This window comes from Eretmochelys imbricata, chromosome 17 (assembly GCF_965152235.1).
Source record: "Eretmochelys imbricata isolate rEreImb1 chromosome 17, rEreImb1.hap1, whole genome shotgun sequence".
NCBI lineage: Eukaryota > Metazoa > Chordata > Testudines > Cheloniidae > Eretmochelys > Eretmochelys imbricata.
The window spans coordinates 24584222-24599890 of NC_135588.1; the positions used below are offsets into that span (position 1 = coordinate 24584222).

The following is a 15669-nucleotide window of genomic DNA, read 5'->3' on the forward strand; positions in this document are numbered from 1 at the left end:
AGTGAAGGAGCCCAAAGCCGCCCCGCAGCCTGGGCTGGGGTGGGGCCGTCTGTCCTGAGCCAGTGGTTGGGCTAGCTGCCCTGGCCTCCCCATCTTGAACTGGGGATAAGGATATCTTCTTGCCTCTGTCCCTGGCTCTGTTCAGAGTCCCTCTCCTCCCCCCGGCCCCCGGCAGTGTCTGTGGCTCCCTGGAATAGCTGGGTGGCTCAGGACGTGCGTTACTGTTTGGCAAGTTGCCCCGCCAGCTCCTGCCTTCCCGCCAGCGAGCTGGGCAGCGTGTGGCTGGGCCACGGTGGCCGCGATGGGAGCCACAGGCAGCTGCCCTCCCCGTGCGCCAGCGACTGCCATGGCAGAGCCCTGCGAAGGCATCTCCAGCACGCGCACCTCTGGAGTGGCAGCTCCCTGAGCTCTGCTGCGTAGCCACCGGGCTCGGCTTCTCTGGGAGGGCGGAGCTCTGCCAGGGCCATCCCCGGCCCGTCTTAATGAGCCCCAGCTGCACCGCGTCCCCATTTGCGTCCTCTTTCGCCCCTGGACGGACATCCCCAGGGTCAGACATGGCCTCCAGCGCCCAGCCGAAGAGCAAGCTGCAGGTAGAGAGTATCCAGCCACGTCCTCCCGGGCCCCTGCTGCGTGTGTGTGTGTGGGGGGGGGTCATGTGTGTGGCTCAGGCTGCCCTAAATCCTGTCCTGGGGGCTGACCCCGCAGTGCCTCTCCGGGAAGCCAGCCGGGGCCCTCTGTCCAGGGCGTTCACTATGCTGTGCGGAGAGACGCTTCTCCCTGCATTCTCTCCCCACTCCCATCTCAAGGGGCTTGGTCCTGTTCCTCTCTCATGCTGCACCCTCCCAGCTCTCCTCCCTTTCCCTTCTAGCCTGCACCCACTTAGGAAGGGTCTGCCCCCTCGGCACAGCCTGCTGGGACCTACTGTGTCTGTTCTGCGGGGTTTACTTTGTGGACTCGTTCCCAGGGCCAGCTGGGAACCCAGCCAGGGAAGCCCTAGCAGGGGCTAGAGCTGCTGAGAGTGACCATTGAGGGAACATCTACACTACAGTAACCCCCTGGCAGTGAGTCTCAGAGCCTGGTTAGCTGACTCAGGCTTGGGCTGGGAGGCTCACAATAGCCATGGGGACGTTTGGGCTTGGGCTGAACCCTCTGCTCCTGCCCCCGATGGAATCTCAGAGCCCAGGCTCCAGCCCAAGCTCAAACATCTACCTGCCAGTTTTCTAGCTCTGCAGCCCCAGCACGAGTCAGCTGACCCAGGCCAGTGGCGGCTGGGCTGTGGGTCTTCCATTGCCGTGCAGACGTCCGGAGGGACCAGCCCAGCTAGCACACAGACGGGCTCGTGGTGAGCTGCACCAGCCTGGCACAGGGCTGCTCGCTCACCCTTCCAGGACAGCGTCATTTCAGGAAATGGCTGGGGGCCTGGCCTGAGCCTGCAGCATGGTAGCAGCCTTTCCAGGAGCACCTGCTCGCCTGGCCATGGGACAGACAGAGCTGCAGCACTGAGGCAGTGTGCTGCGAAACACTGTTGTGTTGCATGGTGACCTCTGCAAGGCTGGAGAGGGAGCGAGGCCCTGAGGGCAGCTGGGCGGGGGGGCAGGAATGCTGCAGTTCCACAAACATAATGAAGGGCATTGATTTGTAATAACAAACTCTGCTTTAGATGGTGTGGGATTGCTGGGGGAGGGGACCCACAGCGACCCCAATTCCAGCCTCTTCCAGCCCCCTGTGGAAACGGCTCCTTGCTGCCTGTAGGAGGCATCGGGGAGAGGTGTTCAGGTGACTTAGCAGAGGAAATGGGAACAGCAGGTTGGGTGTGACATGCTGAGAACCCTGCAGTGGGGAATTGGTGCAGGAGAGGCCCCTAGGCAAGGCAGGGGAGCCCGGGAAGCAGCATGACCTTGGTTTTGGTGCAACCCAGCCAGTTAATTCTTTGAGTCACATATTGCCTCCAGCTTCGGCTGCAGCTGCTGTCAATCTCATTGTCTCTCCTAGGACAGGAGTCCAAAGGGCAGCTGGGAGCACTCCCTGGCCCTTAAAAACACCAGGCTGTGAAAGGACAACTGCCACATGGAGGAGCTTGCTGGCGAACCTGGGGCTACAGCCAGCATGACTTCATGCATCCAGGCTAGGATCCCATGTGGGACCTGGGGAAAATGGCCTAGAAGGGTGCTGCACATTGTAAAGAGCATCCCTGAAAAAGAGCAAGTGCAGGGAGGGCTGTGGGAAATGTTTGTGTCTCAGCTGGCTTGGGGGGTACACAGAACCCACCACCCCCACCCCCTAAGGACAGGTGCAGCAGTTTGAGGCAAAGCCAGGCGGGCAGAATTCCTTGGGCAGAGACAGCCCATACCCACACTGGCTTTGCTGGGGCAAAAGCTACTCTGTAAGGTTTGGGATCTCTGAGCTCTGTATGTGGGGGTGAAGGAATGGTTCTGGCGCATCCCTTATCGGGGCAGAGCTGGGATCCAAAGCAGGAGAATTCAGCTGAGTGTCTCTTCTCGGTTGTGGGATTCAGACCTGAGTCTTGCTTACAGTCTCTGCTCTGCACCTGCTCTCAGCATGGCTGGCCCCTCTGTGCCTTGCCCTGGCTCATCCATCCTTCGCTCAGCTAAGCTTCTCCGGGCTCTGAGCTCTGCTGGCCCTGCCACAGCTGGCCTGGCTCTGGGCTCTTGTCTGATAAAATGATCTATCTGGCATGGCAATAGGAAGTGACCCTCCAGGCTGGGAGGGAGAGAACCGAGGTGGGGAGGGATTTCCAATCTGGCCTGAGGCCCCCTTCAGGTCTCACGCGGGCAGCAGAGAGCGGGGGGCTCCTGCATGCTCTGGAGGGCTCTTGGATGCTGGAGAGCTACTTTGCCCTGGGTTCAGGGCTGTTGCCTCCCATGGTGACCCTCCAGGGAATCCCTCCTTGCTTGGGATGCCTTGTAAACGGGCTGTAGAGCTTGTGTCAGTGGAGGCCAGAGGCACCCAGTTCCTGGGCCAGAAGCCATGAGCCTGCTGACCTGCAACAGCTCAGGTATGTGCTGTGTTCTTCTCTGGGCTCTGCCCAGCTCCTCCCCGCTCCCAAGCCGTCTGTCCCCCTCTCCCGTTGTCACAGGGAGCTGCAGGCCCAGGCTGGGCGGAGGCTGGAGCCCAGCCCTATCATCAGGGGCAGACCGTGGGTGCAGAGCCGAGCGCTTGGCCCAGGCACGGTCTCCGCCGGGGTGGGGGACCCCCTGCTGGGGAAGTGTCAGCAGCAAGCTCCAGGGGGGCGGATTGAATGGAGGAGGCACCTTGGCGGTTAGGGCAGTGACTGAGCAGGGCTGCGTGCCAGAGGACTGGGGAAGGCCCAGGGCACATGCGTAGAGGCTTCCTCCCACAGCCGAGGGAACTCCCGTCGTTTGGCCGTGGCTATGGTGGGTATCAGGACTGTCATGAAATGGGAGTGCCCCCTGCTGCCCCGACCCAGGGGGCTGGGACCCCAGCGAGGGAGGAAGGCAATTCTCCAGTCCCGCAGGGATTTCACATGCAGCGGTGACAGCCTGCGCTCTCCAGGGTGAAGGGTAAACCTGCTAGCACGGGAATGGGAGGAGGTGACATAGCTGCTCCTTGCTGCGCTATCTGCAGCCCGATCCGGGCTGGGCACCATTCTCAGGTAGGGCTGGCTGCTGTGGTAATTGCACACACTGTCTCCCACTGAGGTGCATGCAGGGCCCTGTGGGTGCCTCAGGCATGCAGGCCAGGCCCCTGCTTAACCTTTCCTCCTGGGCTCTAAGTCCTGGGGAGCCGTTTAGGGATGGGAGGAGCGGCATCCTTTCCTGAGCCACTCTGCCGTGGCTGCTATTCCTGGTGCTCCCCGGTTACAGGACAGCGGGCTCTCCATCACTGCCTGCCTTATGCGGGGCACCGAACAGGACTTGTTCTCTGCTGGGGAAGGGGGGGAGCGAGGATGTGAGTCAGCCCCTTGGGCTACTCTCCCTGGTCCCTGTGCTGAGTAGTGTGCCTGAAATGGTGAGCAGGAACTGCCAGCTGCCCCAGCCCACTCAGCTGTTGTGGTCTCAGCACAGGAATGGGGAGCTTCACCACTGCAGGGGAGAGGCCTGGGCCTGGCCTGCGAAAGTCTCTGGGTGGTCCCCAAACTGAGCAAAAATTGGAACGAACCCTTGGTCTGGCCATGACGTTCACGGTCCGTGATGCAGCTCTGTCGCATGCTGGTGAGTGTGTGAACACGGGAGATACACACAGGGACTGGCATGTGCAGCCAGACACACGGAGCCACACGCTCCCAGCGCATGCAGCCACGCAATCCAATATCAGCCTTCCTGAGCTCGGTCAGGCTGCAGAGCCAGCTCCCCGGGGGAGCTGAAAGGCCTTTTGCGGGGTGGAGGTGGGATTATTTGGGCCTTTTCAGCAAAATGGGACAAAGCTAAATTGGAGAACCCTGCAGAGGGTGAGTCCAGTCTGTTTCACTTATGTTTCTAACCTCTTGCTTGGGCTGGGCAGTTGTTTTTTTATAATTGCAGCAGATAATGGCAATGTTTAGTTTTAAGCTGTTTTGATATTTAAATGCTCACAGTTGCAGGAAGTTCTGGGGGGGTCAGACTAATTATTTAATGACAGCGGATGTTGAGATTCAGAAAGTTAAAGCACAAATTAACACACAAATTATCCACATCCAATGTCAAAATATACCAAGTAAATCTCCTTCCAGCCGCTCTGATACGCCCTCAAGCAGCAGTTCTCTTACTTTGCCTAGCTGTAAATTATGATTAGTGTCGATGGAGGTATTTTTTGTCGGGTTGTGAGTGCATGGTGAAATCAGCCCTGACCAATTACCTATCTGTGACACGGGCATCCCTGTGTGCACACAGGGACGTGCGCAGTGCGGATACTCATCTCCACGATGTGCACATGCCCATATATACAGACCTCCGCATAGAGATCAGCAGACTCAGCCAGTGGGCACACAGGCAAGCCCATCGCATGTGTGCATAGGCATGCAGATGGGGCATGTTCAGATGTGATGGGAGCCCTGTGCCCCGGCACATCCAGGCATGTGAAGAGATAGGAGGAAGCCAAAATGTGGCAGTGGGAGTTGGGGCATGGGGGTGGGGCTGGCTATCACCGCCTGCAGTGTCCATCGCCTGACCGCACGTGGGGGAGGCTGCGGGGTGCACAGGTTGTGCTGTGTTGAAGATGCAGCAAGTGCTGAGCTGTCCCCAGCACCCAGAGATACTTGTGACCCCCGACGGTCTCCGTCGGTAGTGCAGCCTCTCCACTGATCTCCTCTGGCAGTGCCAGGACAGAGCTCATGCGGGGCTCGCAGACACAGCCGGCTGTGCTCTCTGCAGGGAGCTGTGCAGTTCTGGCTCGAGCCCTAGTGGGGTTTCCCCAGCCAGCTGCCTTCTGTCCCTGCCTTTGATCTTTTCTTTCTTTGATTCCTTTTCTCCATCCCGCCCCACACTCTCTCACCCCTCACATGCTGCAATCAGGCAGCAGAGTGTGATGGGGGCCCAGCTGCTCCTGGAGACCCTGAAGAGACCCAGCCCTGTGCAGTGGAGCAGGCCGTCCCTTCTGTCTCTAGAGAAGGGGCCAGCCCCTGCCTCCCAGAGCGTGCTGAGGAGCCGGTTGAGATGCACGGGGAGCAAGCAGTAAGAGTCTGAACTGTATCTCGAGATGCATGGGAATGTCCCTCCAGCCTAGGCCATCTCCATACGGCTCCCCAATGGATCCCCAGCCCTGACCTCTGGGAGCCCTGAACTCGCTGGGTGCGAGGAAGATCCTACCACTTTCCTGACTCTTCCTCATGCTCTCCCAGCCCCTCTTTGGTGCATGTGATTATTAACAGCAGATTCCTTGCACGCCTGCACTAACGACTCATAGCGGGGGGTGGGCCAGGTCGCACTAGATATCTACAACAGCTGCTGAGCTTCCAGCCTGTAAAATTCCACCCGAGCTGAAAGTAACCTGCAAACGCGGGTAACAAACCCTGCGCCGGGACTAGCAGGGCTGTGCGCATAGGCTCGTTCCACCTGCCCTCACTCCATCATGTCTAACTTTCCATAAACCAGCGTGCTCCTCTCTCTTCCCCGCTCCCCCTGGCTGCCCCTGATCTCCCCCTGCCACTCTCCCTCCCCCGGCTCTCCCTTCTCTGCAGATAAAGCGCTTCCTGAAAGAAGACTCGGAGGAGGCAGAGTTGGCCCAGTTCCTGAAGGAGTTCCCTTCAGGCGAGAGCTTTAGGAAAGTTGAACCGGAGGAGGGCAAGAGAGCCCATGGACAGGGGCCCGTAGATCCCGGCATGTTCTCCAGTGTAGCCTGGCCCATTGCCGATGAGCTGCTAGACGAGAAGGAACTGAGGCCCTTCTCCTGGCCTCGGCCCCCGGACTTTCAGCAGCACATCGCAGCTCCGGCACCCCTGAGCCCCTCGCGGCCTAGAAGTCCATGGGGCAAGCTTGATCCATACGACTCTTCTGAGGTACGGTGCATTCCGGGGCAAGCCTCTCAGTTGACAAGGAGCTCCAGCCTCTGGGTTACTGGGGAGCAGGGAGCTAGGTGGCTTGTACAGCTCTGATCTGCTGAAGGATCTGCCTGTTCGCTATGTGAGACGCCAGGGATCAAGGACACCTACACACCAGGGCTAGAGCTTGCATAGGCTCCTAAATCCATTGTGCCTGACAGACTGGGGCCTGCGAGGGGCCGAGCACTCCTAGATCTCCTCGCATTGGCTTCCCTGGAGCTGAGGGTACTCGACTTGTGCCGGGATTGACTCCAAAGTGTCCAAGTCCCTGTGCAAAGGCCCGTCCCTGCCTCCTGGCTTCTCTTCCTAGGCGGTAAGGACGATGCTGTGCACTGCCGCAGCGGCTGGGTACCCTGTGACATGCAGGTGCTGGCCCTCACCCCTGTAGAGGGCGGCCTTGCCTGCCCTGGTCTCTGACACTGTCTGCCTGCTCAGGCCTGTGAGAGCGGTGCAGGCATCCCGTACACAGCTGGCCAGGGAAAAGCCAGCCTGAGCAGGCACATCTGAGGGCAAGCCCCAAAGCTGGGGAATTCAGACTGCCTCGCTCTGAGCCCATGGGCTCTGTCGTCATCAGAGGAGGCTCTTCCTCTGCCCGTTGTGAGCTCTGGACTCCTTCAGCCGGAGCATCCCTGCCAAGTGCAGAGGTCTGAGGGAGCCCTAGCCTGCTTAGGGCTTTGGCGACAAGGGCCAGGGCATAGAACGGGGGCAGCTGGCTGCTCTCCATCCCAACGGTGGGTATGCCCCGGGGACGAGGTGGGAGTGAGATGGGGTGGCACTCCAGATTCACATGCCCCCCATCCTCCCCCCTGCAGGACGATAAGGAGTACGTGGGGTTTGCGACGCTCCCCAATCAGGTCCATCGGAAATCGGTGAAGAAGGGGTTTGACTTCACGCTGATGGTAGCAGGTAGGGGCACCCCTGAGGCCTCACCCAGCAGCCCTTTAAAGAGGCCCCTGGGAACAGGCGCACTGGGACAGGCTGTGGGGGAAGCAGAGAGGCTGAGAATGCTGCCTCCTACAGCGGGAGCAGAACTGACCTACACTCTGGGTGAAAGTGGGCAGAGAAGGAAGGAAGAAGAGACCCCAGCAGTGTAGACTGTGGGAGCTGGGCAGGTGGATTCACACTCCCGTGTTCAGGAGCCCAGCATGTCCTGGGAACTCAGCCACAGAGCACAGTGGAAGAGATGCGTGTCTTCCATTCCTCTCCCCTGTAAGCCATGGCCCTGCTGCTGCTTTTGGGGAGGAGGCAGAAATCCCAGAGGATCCCGGACACACGGGGTCTCTGGGTTGGGGGTCACACTTCCTGGGTTGTGGTGCCTTCATTTTTGGAGCAGCAGCTCCTGATCCTATCTCTTTGGCATGTGCCCTGGGAACCTGATGGGGGCCAAAGGAACCCAAGCCTCTTGCCTTGCCTCTGATCTTTATGAACTGTTGTCTTTCTGCTTTCCCCTAGGAGAGTCTGGCCTGGGGAAATCCACCCTGGTGAACAGCCTCTTCCTCACTGACATGTACAGGGATCGCAAACTCCTCAGTGCAGAAGGTAAGAGGAGAGACCAAAGCCTTCCCTGTCCCAGCCAGCTGGGATCAGCCAGGGGATCAGCAGGGAGGGAGCAACCTGGCCCATTCAGCAGGGAGCACTAATGTGGGGCTTGCTAGAGCTCAGTGCCTGGTAGGAGGCAGCTTTAGGGAAAGGCTGGCTGCCCCATGCTCCTGCCTGGGTGACACAGCAGAGACGGGCTGTTCAGAGGGAGGGATCTTCGGTGGGATTTCCTGCTCTCTTCTGAGGACGTTCTTATGCCGGGGCCATAGAAGTGAAGTGAAACAAGCGACTGGGCAAGCTCCCCGGCTGGTGAAAATCAGTGCAGCACCCTGGAGCTCCCCGGAGCTGGTCGAAAGCGTCTGCTCCTTAGGCGGAGCTTCAGAGAACACAGTGAGGCCTGTTAGTAAACGAGCGGGATGCTGTTGTAGAGACCTTTCTGTGAGGGGTGAGACTGACTGGGGGCCCTCTGGGAGAACCCCTTCTTCCCCCCACCAGGAGGAGCCCTAACTGGGGGCCTTCTGGGAGAAGCTTCCCCACTCCCAAGGGGAGCCCTGACTGAGACCGTCTGGGTGGTGTTTATTTGGAGAGATCCTGTAGAGTTCATACCTGTGGGCCTGGGTCAGCTCCCACTGATGCTAGTGGGAGCTTTGCTTTGGCCCTCTCACGGTGGCACAAGGAGACCCAGCCCTGCACAAGGGCAAAGGGTTTGGCCCACAGGTGTCCTAATCCCCATTCGTGCTCCCTGCCGGGTTCCACTGGCCCAAGCGGACCTGTTCCAGGCTCCCTGCTGGTGAGCTCAGGGAGGGGTGTGGTGGGTGGCTGATTCTTGATTGGGATCGTCTAGAACACTGTGCTTGTCTCAGGCTCTCCTGGGGTGGCTCTAGCTGCTCTGGGCGCAGGCGGACTGAGCTAGTCCTTGGGCAGGTGGTGCATCTCCTGCTCTAACATCCCGCGGGAGGCCTGCTTACTGCTCTGATTAGCGCAGTGAGGATCTTGTCTGGCTTCTCAAAGGGTTGGCTCCTTTCACCTCTGCTGCAGTCAGCTGGTGTGCTGATGCCCGCTTGCTGTGAGCAGAGAGGAGTCTCAAGTTCCCACTGCAGATGAAATGCTGCTTTTGTCTCTGTGGGTTTTTATAAAGAACAGCTGTAGCTATTGCGGGCTCCCACGGCGCCCCGGTAACAGTCCCGCATATCCACCGAAGGGTGACCCCTCTTTTCCCAGCCGCTCGGCTTCCTGCGGCCACAAGTGAGCAGGACTAGGCCTGTGAAGTGTGTCACTTGAATGACCATCACTGATCATAAGTGTCCACTGCAGGGCTCCTTCCTTAGCATCTGGCTAGATGGCCTGGTCTGGCAGTCCCTGTGTCCCAGCCGGAGCAGCACCAATGGGTGCCACGCAGAGCTGCCCTCATCCCTCTGCTGCCAGAGAGATGAGCTGCTTGCACTGGGAGGCAGGAAAGGTGGGCCCACGGGGTCCCCGAAGGGTGGGTTACAAAGGGTGGGGTTTAGAAAGTCTTCAGCCTGCCCAGGTCCCTCCCGCCTGAGCACTTGCCTCATGCACAGGAGAACACGAGAAGCCCCTCTTGCTTGTGTCGCTGAGGAACAGGCTTAAACCAAACAGCTATAGCTGCTCTTTAAAGGTAATAATAGCATCCACACAGAGCTTTGTACCAGTTTAACTACAGCAATGTAAATCGCACTGTTTGTGAAAAGCCTTCTCATGGAGGCACAGCCAGAGGAGGACTCAGAGTCCCTTGTTGGGCTCGCTGATTATCTGCAGCAGCCGGGTGGAATCCCCTCAAAGTCTGAAACATTTTCACTCCTTGTTCAAACATTTGGGTTGGGGAGGGGAGGGCGGCAGGGATTCTAAACTTTCCTGTTTTTATTTTGTAATTTTGTGAATTTCAACATTTAGACAAACTTTCCCCCAGGTTTAATGGATATGTCAGTGGGTGCTGGAAGCTTCACAGGTCGTAGCTTGAATTAGTATTCTCTTGCACATCCATTCCTGTAAATGCCTTAGTCTGAAACATGACTAGATGGTCTAATGGACCATTTTGGACTGTTCATTATTCAGCTGTCCAATCAGGGAGCAGAAACAGAATTAGGTAGTTCAGATGACCAATCGTATCCCAAGAGTTACAAATATTCACAACAGCCTGAACAACACACAGGCTGAGCATTGCTTGCTCACATGTTTGGGTGTAACGACTGCATCCATGGAAAATCAGGAAGATCAGGATTAGTGGACTAGAGCAGGGGCTAAATTCAGCCAGCTCTGATCTCTGCAGCTGGGTTCGGATGGGGCTCACACCCAGTTATATGATAGGATGTGTGCATGGTACAGCTGGGGTTTGGAGGCAGTTAGAGAAACTATCCTTGGATTTATAATGGAACCTGTTTGCTGGGGAACTCACTGAGGCCCGGATCCTCCAAGATAATGGAACTGGGCTCCTAACTTCCACTGATTTAGTCCAATTAAAGTCCTAACTACCCCTGCAGCTCTGGGTTGGAGAGACTAACTGCCGAGCCCCTGGTGCTGCCCTGCCATCACTTGTCAGCACCTCAGCCACGGCGGACAGAGCGTCACAGATGGTTAGTTTCTGGCACGAGCCCCCATATGTCTCTGGGCTGGAGATGGAGAGTGCCCCTGCCAGGAACCCACTGACTGAGAAAGAGCCTTCCCTAAAGTGGGGGCTTCTGCTTCTGGGGGAGAATGAGCAACCTCCCCCAGCAGAAGCTTCCTCAATGTTTTCAGGCCTCGAGTTGGGTCTGAGGCAGAGCTGGGCCTGACCCAACCCCTGCATCGGCACCCTCCACCCCCCAACGCTAGGGAGGAAAAGGGCCTCCAGTCTCTGGAGGGAGTTCTAGGGCCTGTGATAAGCAGGAGCTGATCTTAACAATCCCTTCTGGCCTTTCAATCTGTGAAACCAGAGCACATCCAGACTGTGTCTTGGACCCGGCTCTGGTTTGGGGCTCAGTTTGAGTCAGGTGCAAATGTTCGGGTCAGTTCTAACTTTATCCAAACCCATTTGCTCTTCTCCAGATAGGCCTTAGATATCATGACCCTAGGGGCTGGTTCTCCTCTCCCTTCACCAGGGAGATTCTGGAGTAACCGCTTGCATGTTAGTGGAGTTAAAGCCAGTGTAAGTGCACAGAGATTCTCAGTAATGGGCTAAATTCAGCAGTGCCAAAAATCACAGCACAGCTTGTCTCCATGGTGTTGTGCAGTTCGTGGGGAATCCTGATTTCGGAGCATTTCACGCCCTCTGCCCAGGTATAAAGTGACTGTGATGCAGCAGGGAGGGGGGAGTGTTGACCTGGGAATGTGGCAGGGGAGTTTCACTGGGGATGGGAGACCTGAGAGCCTGTCACCTGAGCCAGGAGGGGGAGGGGGAGGTAACACCGCTGCCCGGGAAACTGGACAGAGGCTGCAGGAGGGAGCCTGCTGTGGGGGGTTGGTTTCAGTTTGGTGCTGGGTGGAGGAACGCAGGGAACCCCAGGGCTGGGGTCTAAGCTCCCTGCTCCCCCAGAAGGACTTGACTGAGGGGTCCTGGTTGTACCCACAAGCTCTGTTTTGGACTGTGTTCCTGTTGTCCAATAAACCTTCTGTTTTACTGGCTGGCTGAGAGTCTCAGTGAATCCCAGGATGAGGGGTGCAGGGCCTGGACTCCCCCACACTCCATGACAGTGAAACAGAAGGAGCAGGGCCAGGACAAATCAGACCATTAGGTGTATACGGGTCAGTGGCAAAACAGGCGAACTTGCACTGGCGTGGCATCTCTCTTCAGAGCAGTAGAGCACTGGGGTGGGACTCGCGAGACCTGCGTCTTTTCCTGGTTCTGCCACTGGGGGGATGGGTGACCTTGGACAGCTCTGTGCCTCAGTTTCCCCAGCTGTAAAATGGGGATAATGATACAGCTCTCCTTTGTAAAGGACATTGGGATCTGAGGAGAAGCATTAGAGATCATTATTGTTTAGTTGCTGTGTAAATTCAGGCCCGTTATAAGTGGCTGTAACTGCCAGTGAAGTTTGCATGTAAATCCCACTGGTTTTGCACAAGCCAGAATCCCACAATAGGGAGAGAGGTGCTACTGTGACACTGACCCCTGTTTTATGATCATCTTAGAACTGGCGTGTGATTTATGCTGCTGTTTGCAGCCTGATGAATGTGCCCCGGAGGCGGCCCCCATTTCCCCTGGGTTCCAGCTGGCTGGCTGGGACCATGTCATTACAAAAGGCCAAAGCTTATATGGAACCCTCAGGTTTTTAAACAAGTGAGTTAATTTCTGGTGGAGGGAGACTAATGGAAAACACAGGACGAGGAGTCAAGCCAGCTGGGTTCTTTTCGTAGCTCTAGCCTTGATACTTCTCGCCAGCAGCTCTCAGGGCTGTAATGGGCCCTTGCCCTTCCTCCTCCAGACCCCATGCCATGACATTAACCCCACCCCATGTCCTTTTCAACATACGTGACCCTTGGTGAGCTCATCGGATGCCATGGGCTGTACGGCAATCGGCAGGCTGAGCACTGCTGAGCTCCACAGTCAGTGACCATCTTCACACAGGGTTCACTTCCAGTGCCCCGCATTGGCCCACAACTGCCCAGAGCCCAGCCCAGGGCAGAGGGAGGGATGCTGGCAAGAAAAGAAACATTTCAAGAGCTTGCGAGGAGCGCAACAGCAAAGGCCCGTGCCCTGCTGTGTCTCACAGGGCTAGATGCACCAAGGGTCTCCAGCGCTGCACTGCTCAGTACTGCAACACCTAACTTTGGTGTCTAGATCACTGGGATTCCTGTGTGGCGGGAGAGATTGGCGGCTGAGAACGGGATCCACAAAAGCCAGCACGCTAAGCTAGCCAATGGGAGATGTTGACGAGAGGGAGGTGTCCTAAGCTCCGCCCCTAAGGGAGTTCAGCACCTCAATCCAAGCTGCAGAGCAGCGCCTGTCTCTGCTTGCCATGAGCCCCTAGCCTCTCGCCCACTGGCTGGAGCACTCTCCTGGCCTGAGCAGAAGAGCTGTGAACAGGGATCTTGTTATACCAATAAAATAAAAACCAGCAGGATCTTATTAAAGGGGAAAAGGCAAAATACCACATTTATTGTGGGTACAGAAAGAATCATAGTAAGCAGTTAGTTATAGCTATAACATTCCATTCAATCTCATATTTATTCACACATTCATTCATACAAACACACACACACACAGGTTCTGCAAGGTTGTTATCATAGTTACCAGCCTTAGAGTTGCTCATGCCAAGCCACTGGCCAGGTGACCTGGACATGAGGAGGGAGCAGGGCCTTGTCAGATGCTCATCTGACGCTCCTGGAAGTTGGTTTGCAGAATCAGACCCCAAAGTTCTCACTTTCCAGAGTCCATTTTTATAGGAATTTCTTCCTATGCCAGTCTATGGGAATTGCTTCATCATGCTGTTGCTGAATCAATCAGCAGATGTCACATTCCTGATGGCTCCGTGCTGCCAGATGTATCTTGTTCTTTGGTTCTCCCATTCTTGAGGCTGCTGGGTGGATTCCAGTCTGCCCTCCGGGGGTCCTCTGATTATTTCCACTTGACGCCTTCTTCAGCCGATGGACACTGGATTCTTAGGCTGGCACCTCCCTGATCATTCAGTTATTATCCACACCAAGCATCCATCCACATACATCCTCTATCTCTATTTTAATCACAATTGTTAGTACAACAAAAGGGCGGGGAGTCTCTGGGTGCTGTTTCTGTTGTTACAGAGTATTGCTTTGAGTCTCTCTCTGTGTGAATTGCTTTGAGAACAGACTCTGTCTTAGAAAGTACTAATGCAATTAGCAGCTTGCAAGTTTCACACATACAGGGAGAGAAACAGTACCAAAAACCAAGAGACCTCTTAATTAGTAATACCCTGGAATTGAAACTCTGGGGAATCAAACTCATTTGTGATTTTAATATAGAACTTCTTTAATATGATCCAACAATCTGCCCCTCCCAGGCGAGTGCGCTCGCCAGGTGCTGTTCTTCCCTGGGCTCCTCAGTCTCTCCTGGTGAAGCAGTTCCATGGTGGGTACAGAATTAGAGCAATTGGAGCAGGGGGACCAGAACCACACGTCTCTTCTCCCGGGTGAGTGCCCTGCCTGCTGGGCTGGCGGGTAGCAGGGAACCCCTGCTCCTCTGCTTCTCCTGGCTGCTTTGTGTGGAGCGGGGCGGGCTGGGAGCGTGCTTGTGGGATCGGGGCCTGCAGCAGAGTGCAGTGGAGGAATGCCCCATTCGTGGCTCGCACCGGGGCTCAGGTGCTGCAGGCCTGCCGGGGGCCTGTAGTGCGATGCCCTGAGGCAGAAGCATCCGTGTGTGTGGAACTTCCACTCGGAAACCGTCGAGTTTAGGCACCTGCAGGGTTCGGTGGCAGCCAAGCGAGGGGTTTGCAGATGCCAGTGACACTTAACGAGGTGGTGAGGTGCCTGGGCCCCTTTGTGACAGTAGCCCAGGGACTGTCTGAGGGGAGTGCACACGCATAGCTGAGCTCACTATACGCACCAAGGGCTCCCGGCATCCCTGCATTCCCCTCTCCCCTGAGCTCACTTCATGCCATCCTCCCATCCCCCTCCCTTGCAGAGGCTCCCCCATTCTCCGCCCATGCCAGTGCCTCTCCTCCCCCCACCCCCAAGTACCTTTCTTCCCCCCAGACTGGAAGGGAGGGTGGACTCTTGCCCACCTGGAGCAGGCTTGAAGGAATGAAGGCCTCTCTCCCCTCTCCTCTGGCTGCCCCTGTTGGCTGAGCCTCTGTCCCGGGCTCCCAGCTGAGAGAACCATTAGTTCTCCCCTCTCCTTCAGGATGTCCACACATTCGGCTCTCTTAGGCCGGCGAGCAGAGTGCAATCAACAGCTGCCTATGCTCCATGTGTCTCCACTTTCCCTCTTCTGAGTTGTCCCCAAATCAATAGCATTCTGGCCACCCCTGCTGAGAACGTTCCCGGTGAGTTTGGAATTCATAGAATCATTGAAGATTTGGGTTGGAAGAGACCTCAGGAGGTCAACTAGTCCAACCCCCTGCCCAAAGCAGGACCAACACCAACTAAATCATCCCAGCCAGGGCTTTGTCAAGCCGGGCCTTAAAAACCCCTAAGGATGGAGATTCCACCACCACCTAGGTAGCCCATTCCAGTGCTTCACCACCCTCCAAGTGAAATAGTGTTTCCTAATTTCCAACCTAGACCTCCCCCACTGCAACTTGAGACCATTACTCCTTGTTCTGTCATCTGCCATCACTGAGAACAGCCTGGCTCCGTCCCTCTTTGGAACCCGCTTTCAGGTAGTTGAAGGCTGCTATCAAATCCCCCCTCACTCTTCTCTGATAGAGAGATATGCACAGCTGTTTGTTCCCCCAGATACTAATCACTTACTCTGGGTTAATTAATAAACAAAAGTGATTTTATTAAGTATAAAAAGTAAGATTTAAGTGGTTTCAAGTAATAACAGGCAGAACAAAATAAGTCACCAAGCAAAATAAAGCAAAAACACGCAAGTCTAAGCCTAGTACATTAAGAAACTGATTACAGGTAATATCTCACCCTCAGAGATGTTCCAATAAGCTTCTTTCACAGACTGGATGCCTTCCTAGTCTGGGCCCAATCCTTTCCCCTGGTACAGTCCT

General features: G+C 56.3%; 1 protein-coding gene across 1 annotated transcript in view; it reads left to right on the forward strand.

Moving 5' to 3' along the window:
- The first annotated feature begins 1407 nt into the window (after positions 1 to 1407).
- SEPTIN4 (septin 4) overlaps positions 1408 to 15669 on the forward strand; it is a 50178-nt gene continuing 35916 nt past the window's right edge. Inside the window, exons 1-3 of the mRNA XM_077836448.1 lie at positions 1408 to 1422; positions 7309 to 7402; positions 7949 to 8035. Coding sequence (XP_077692574.1) covers positions 1408 to 1422; positions 7309 to 7402; positions 7949 to 8035 — 196 coding nt within the window. The remainder of the gene's footprint in view (positions 1423 to 7308; positions 7403 to 7948; positions 8036 to 15669) is intronic.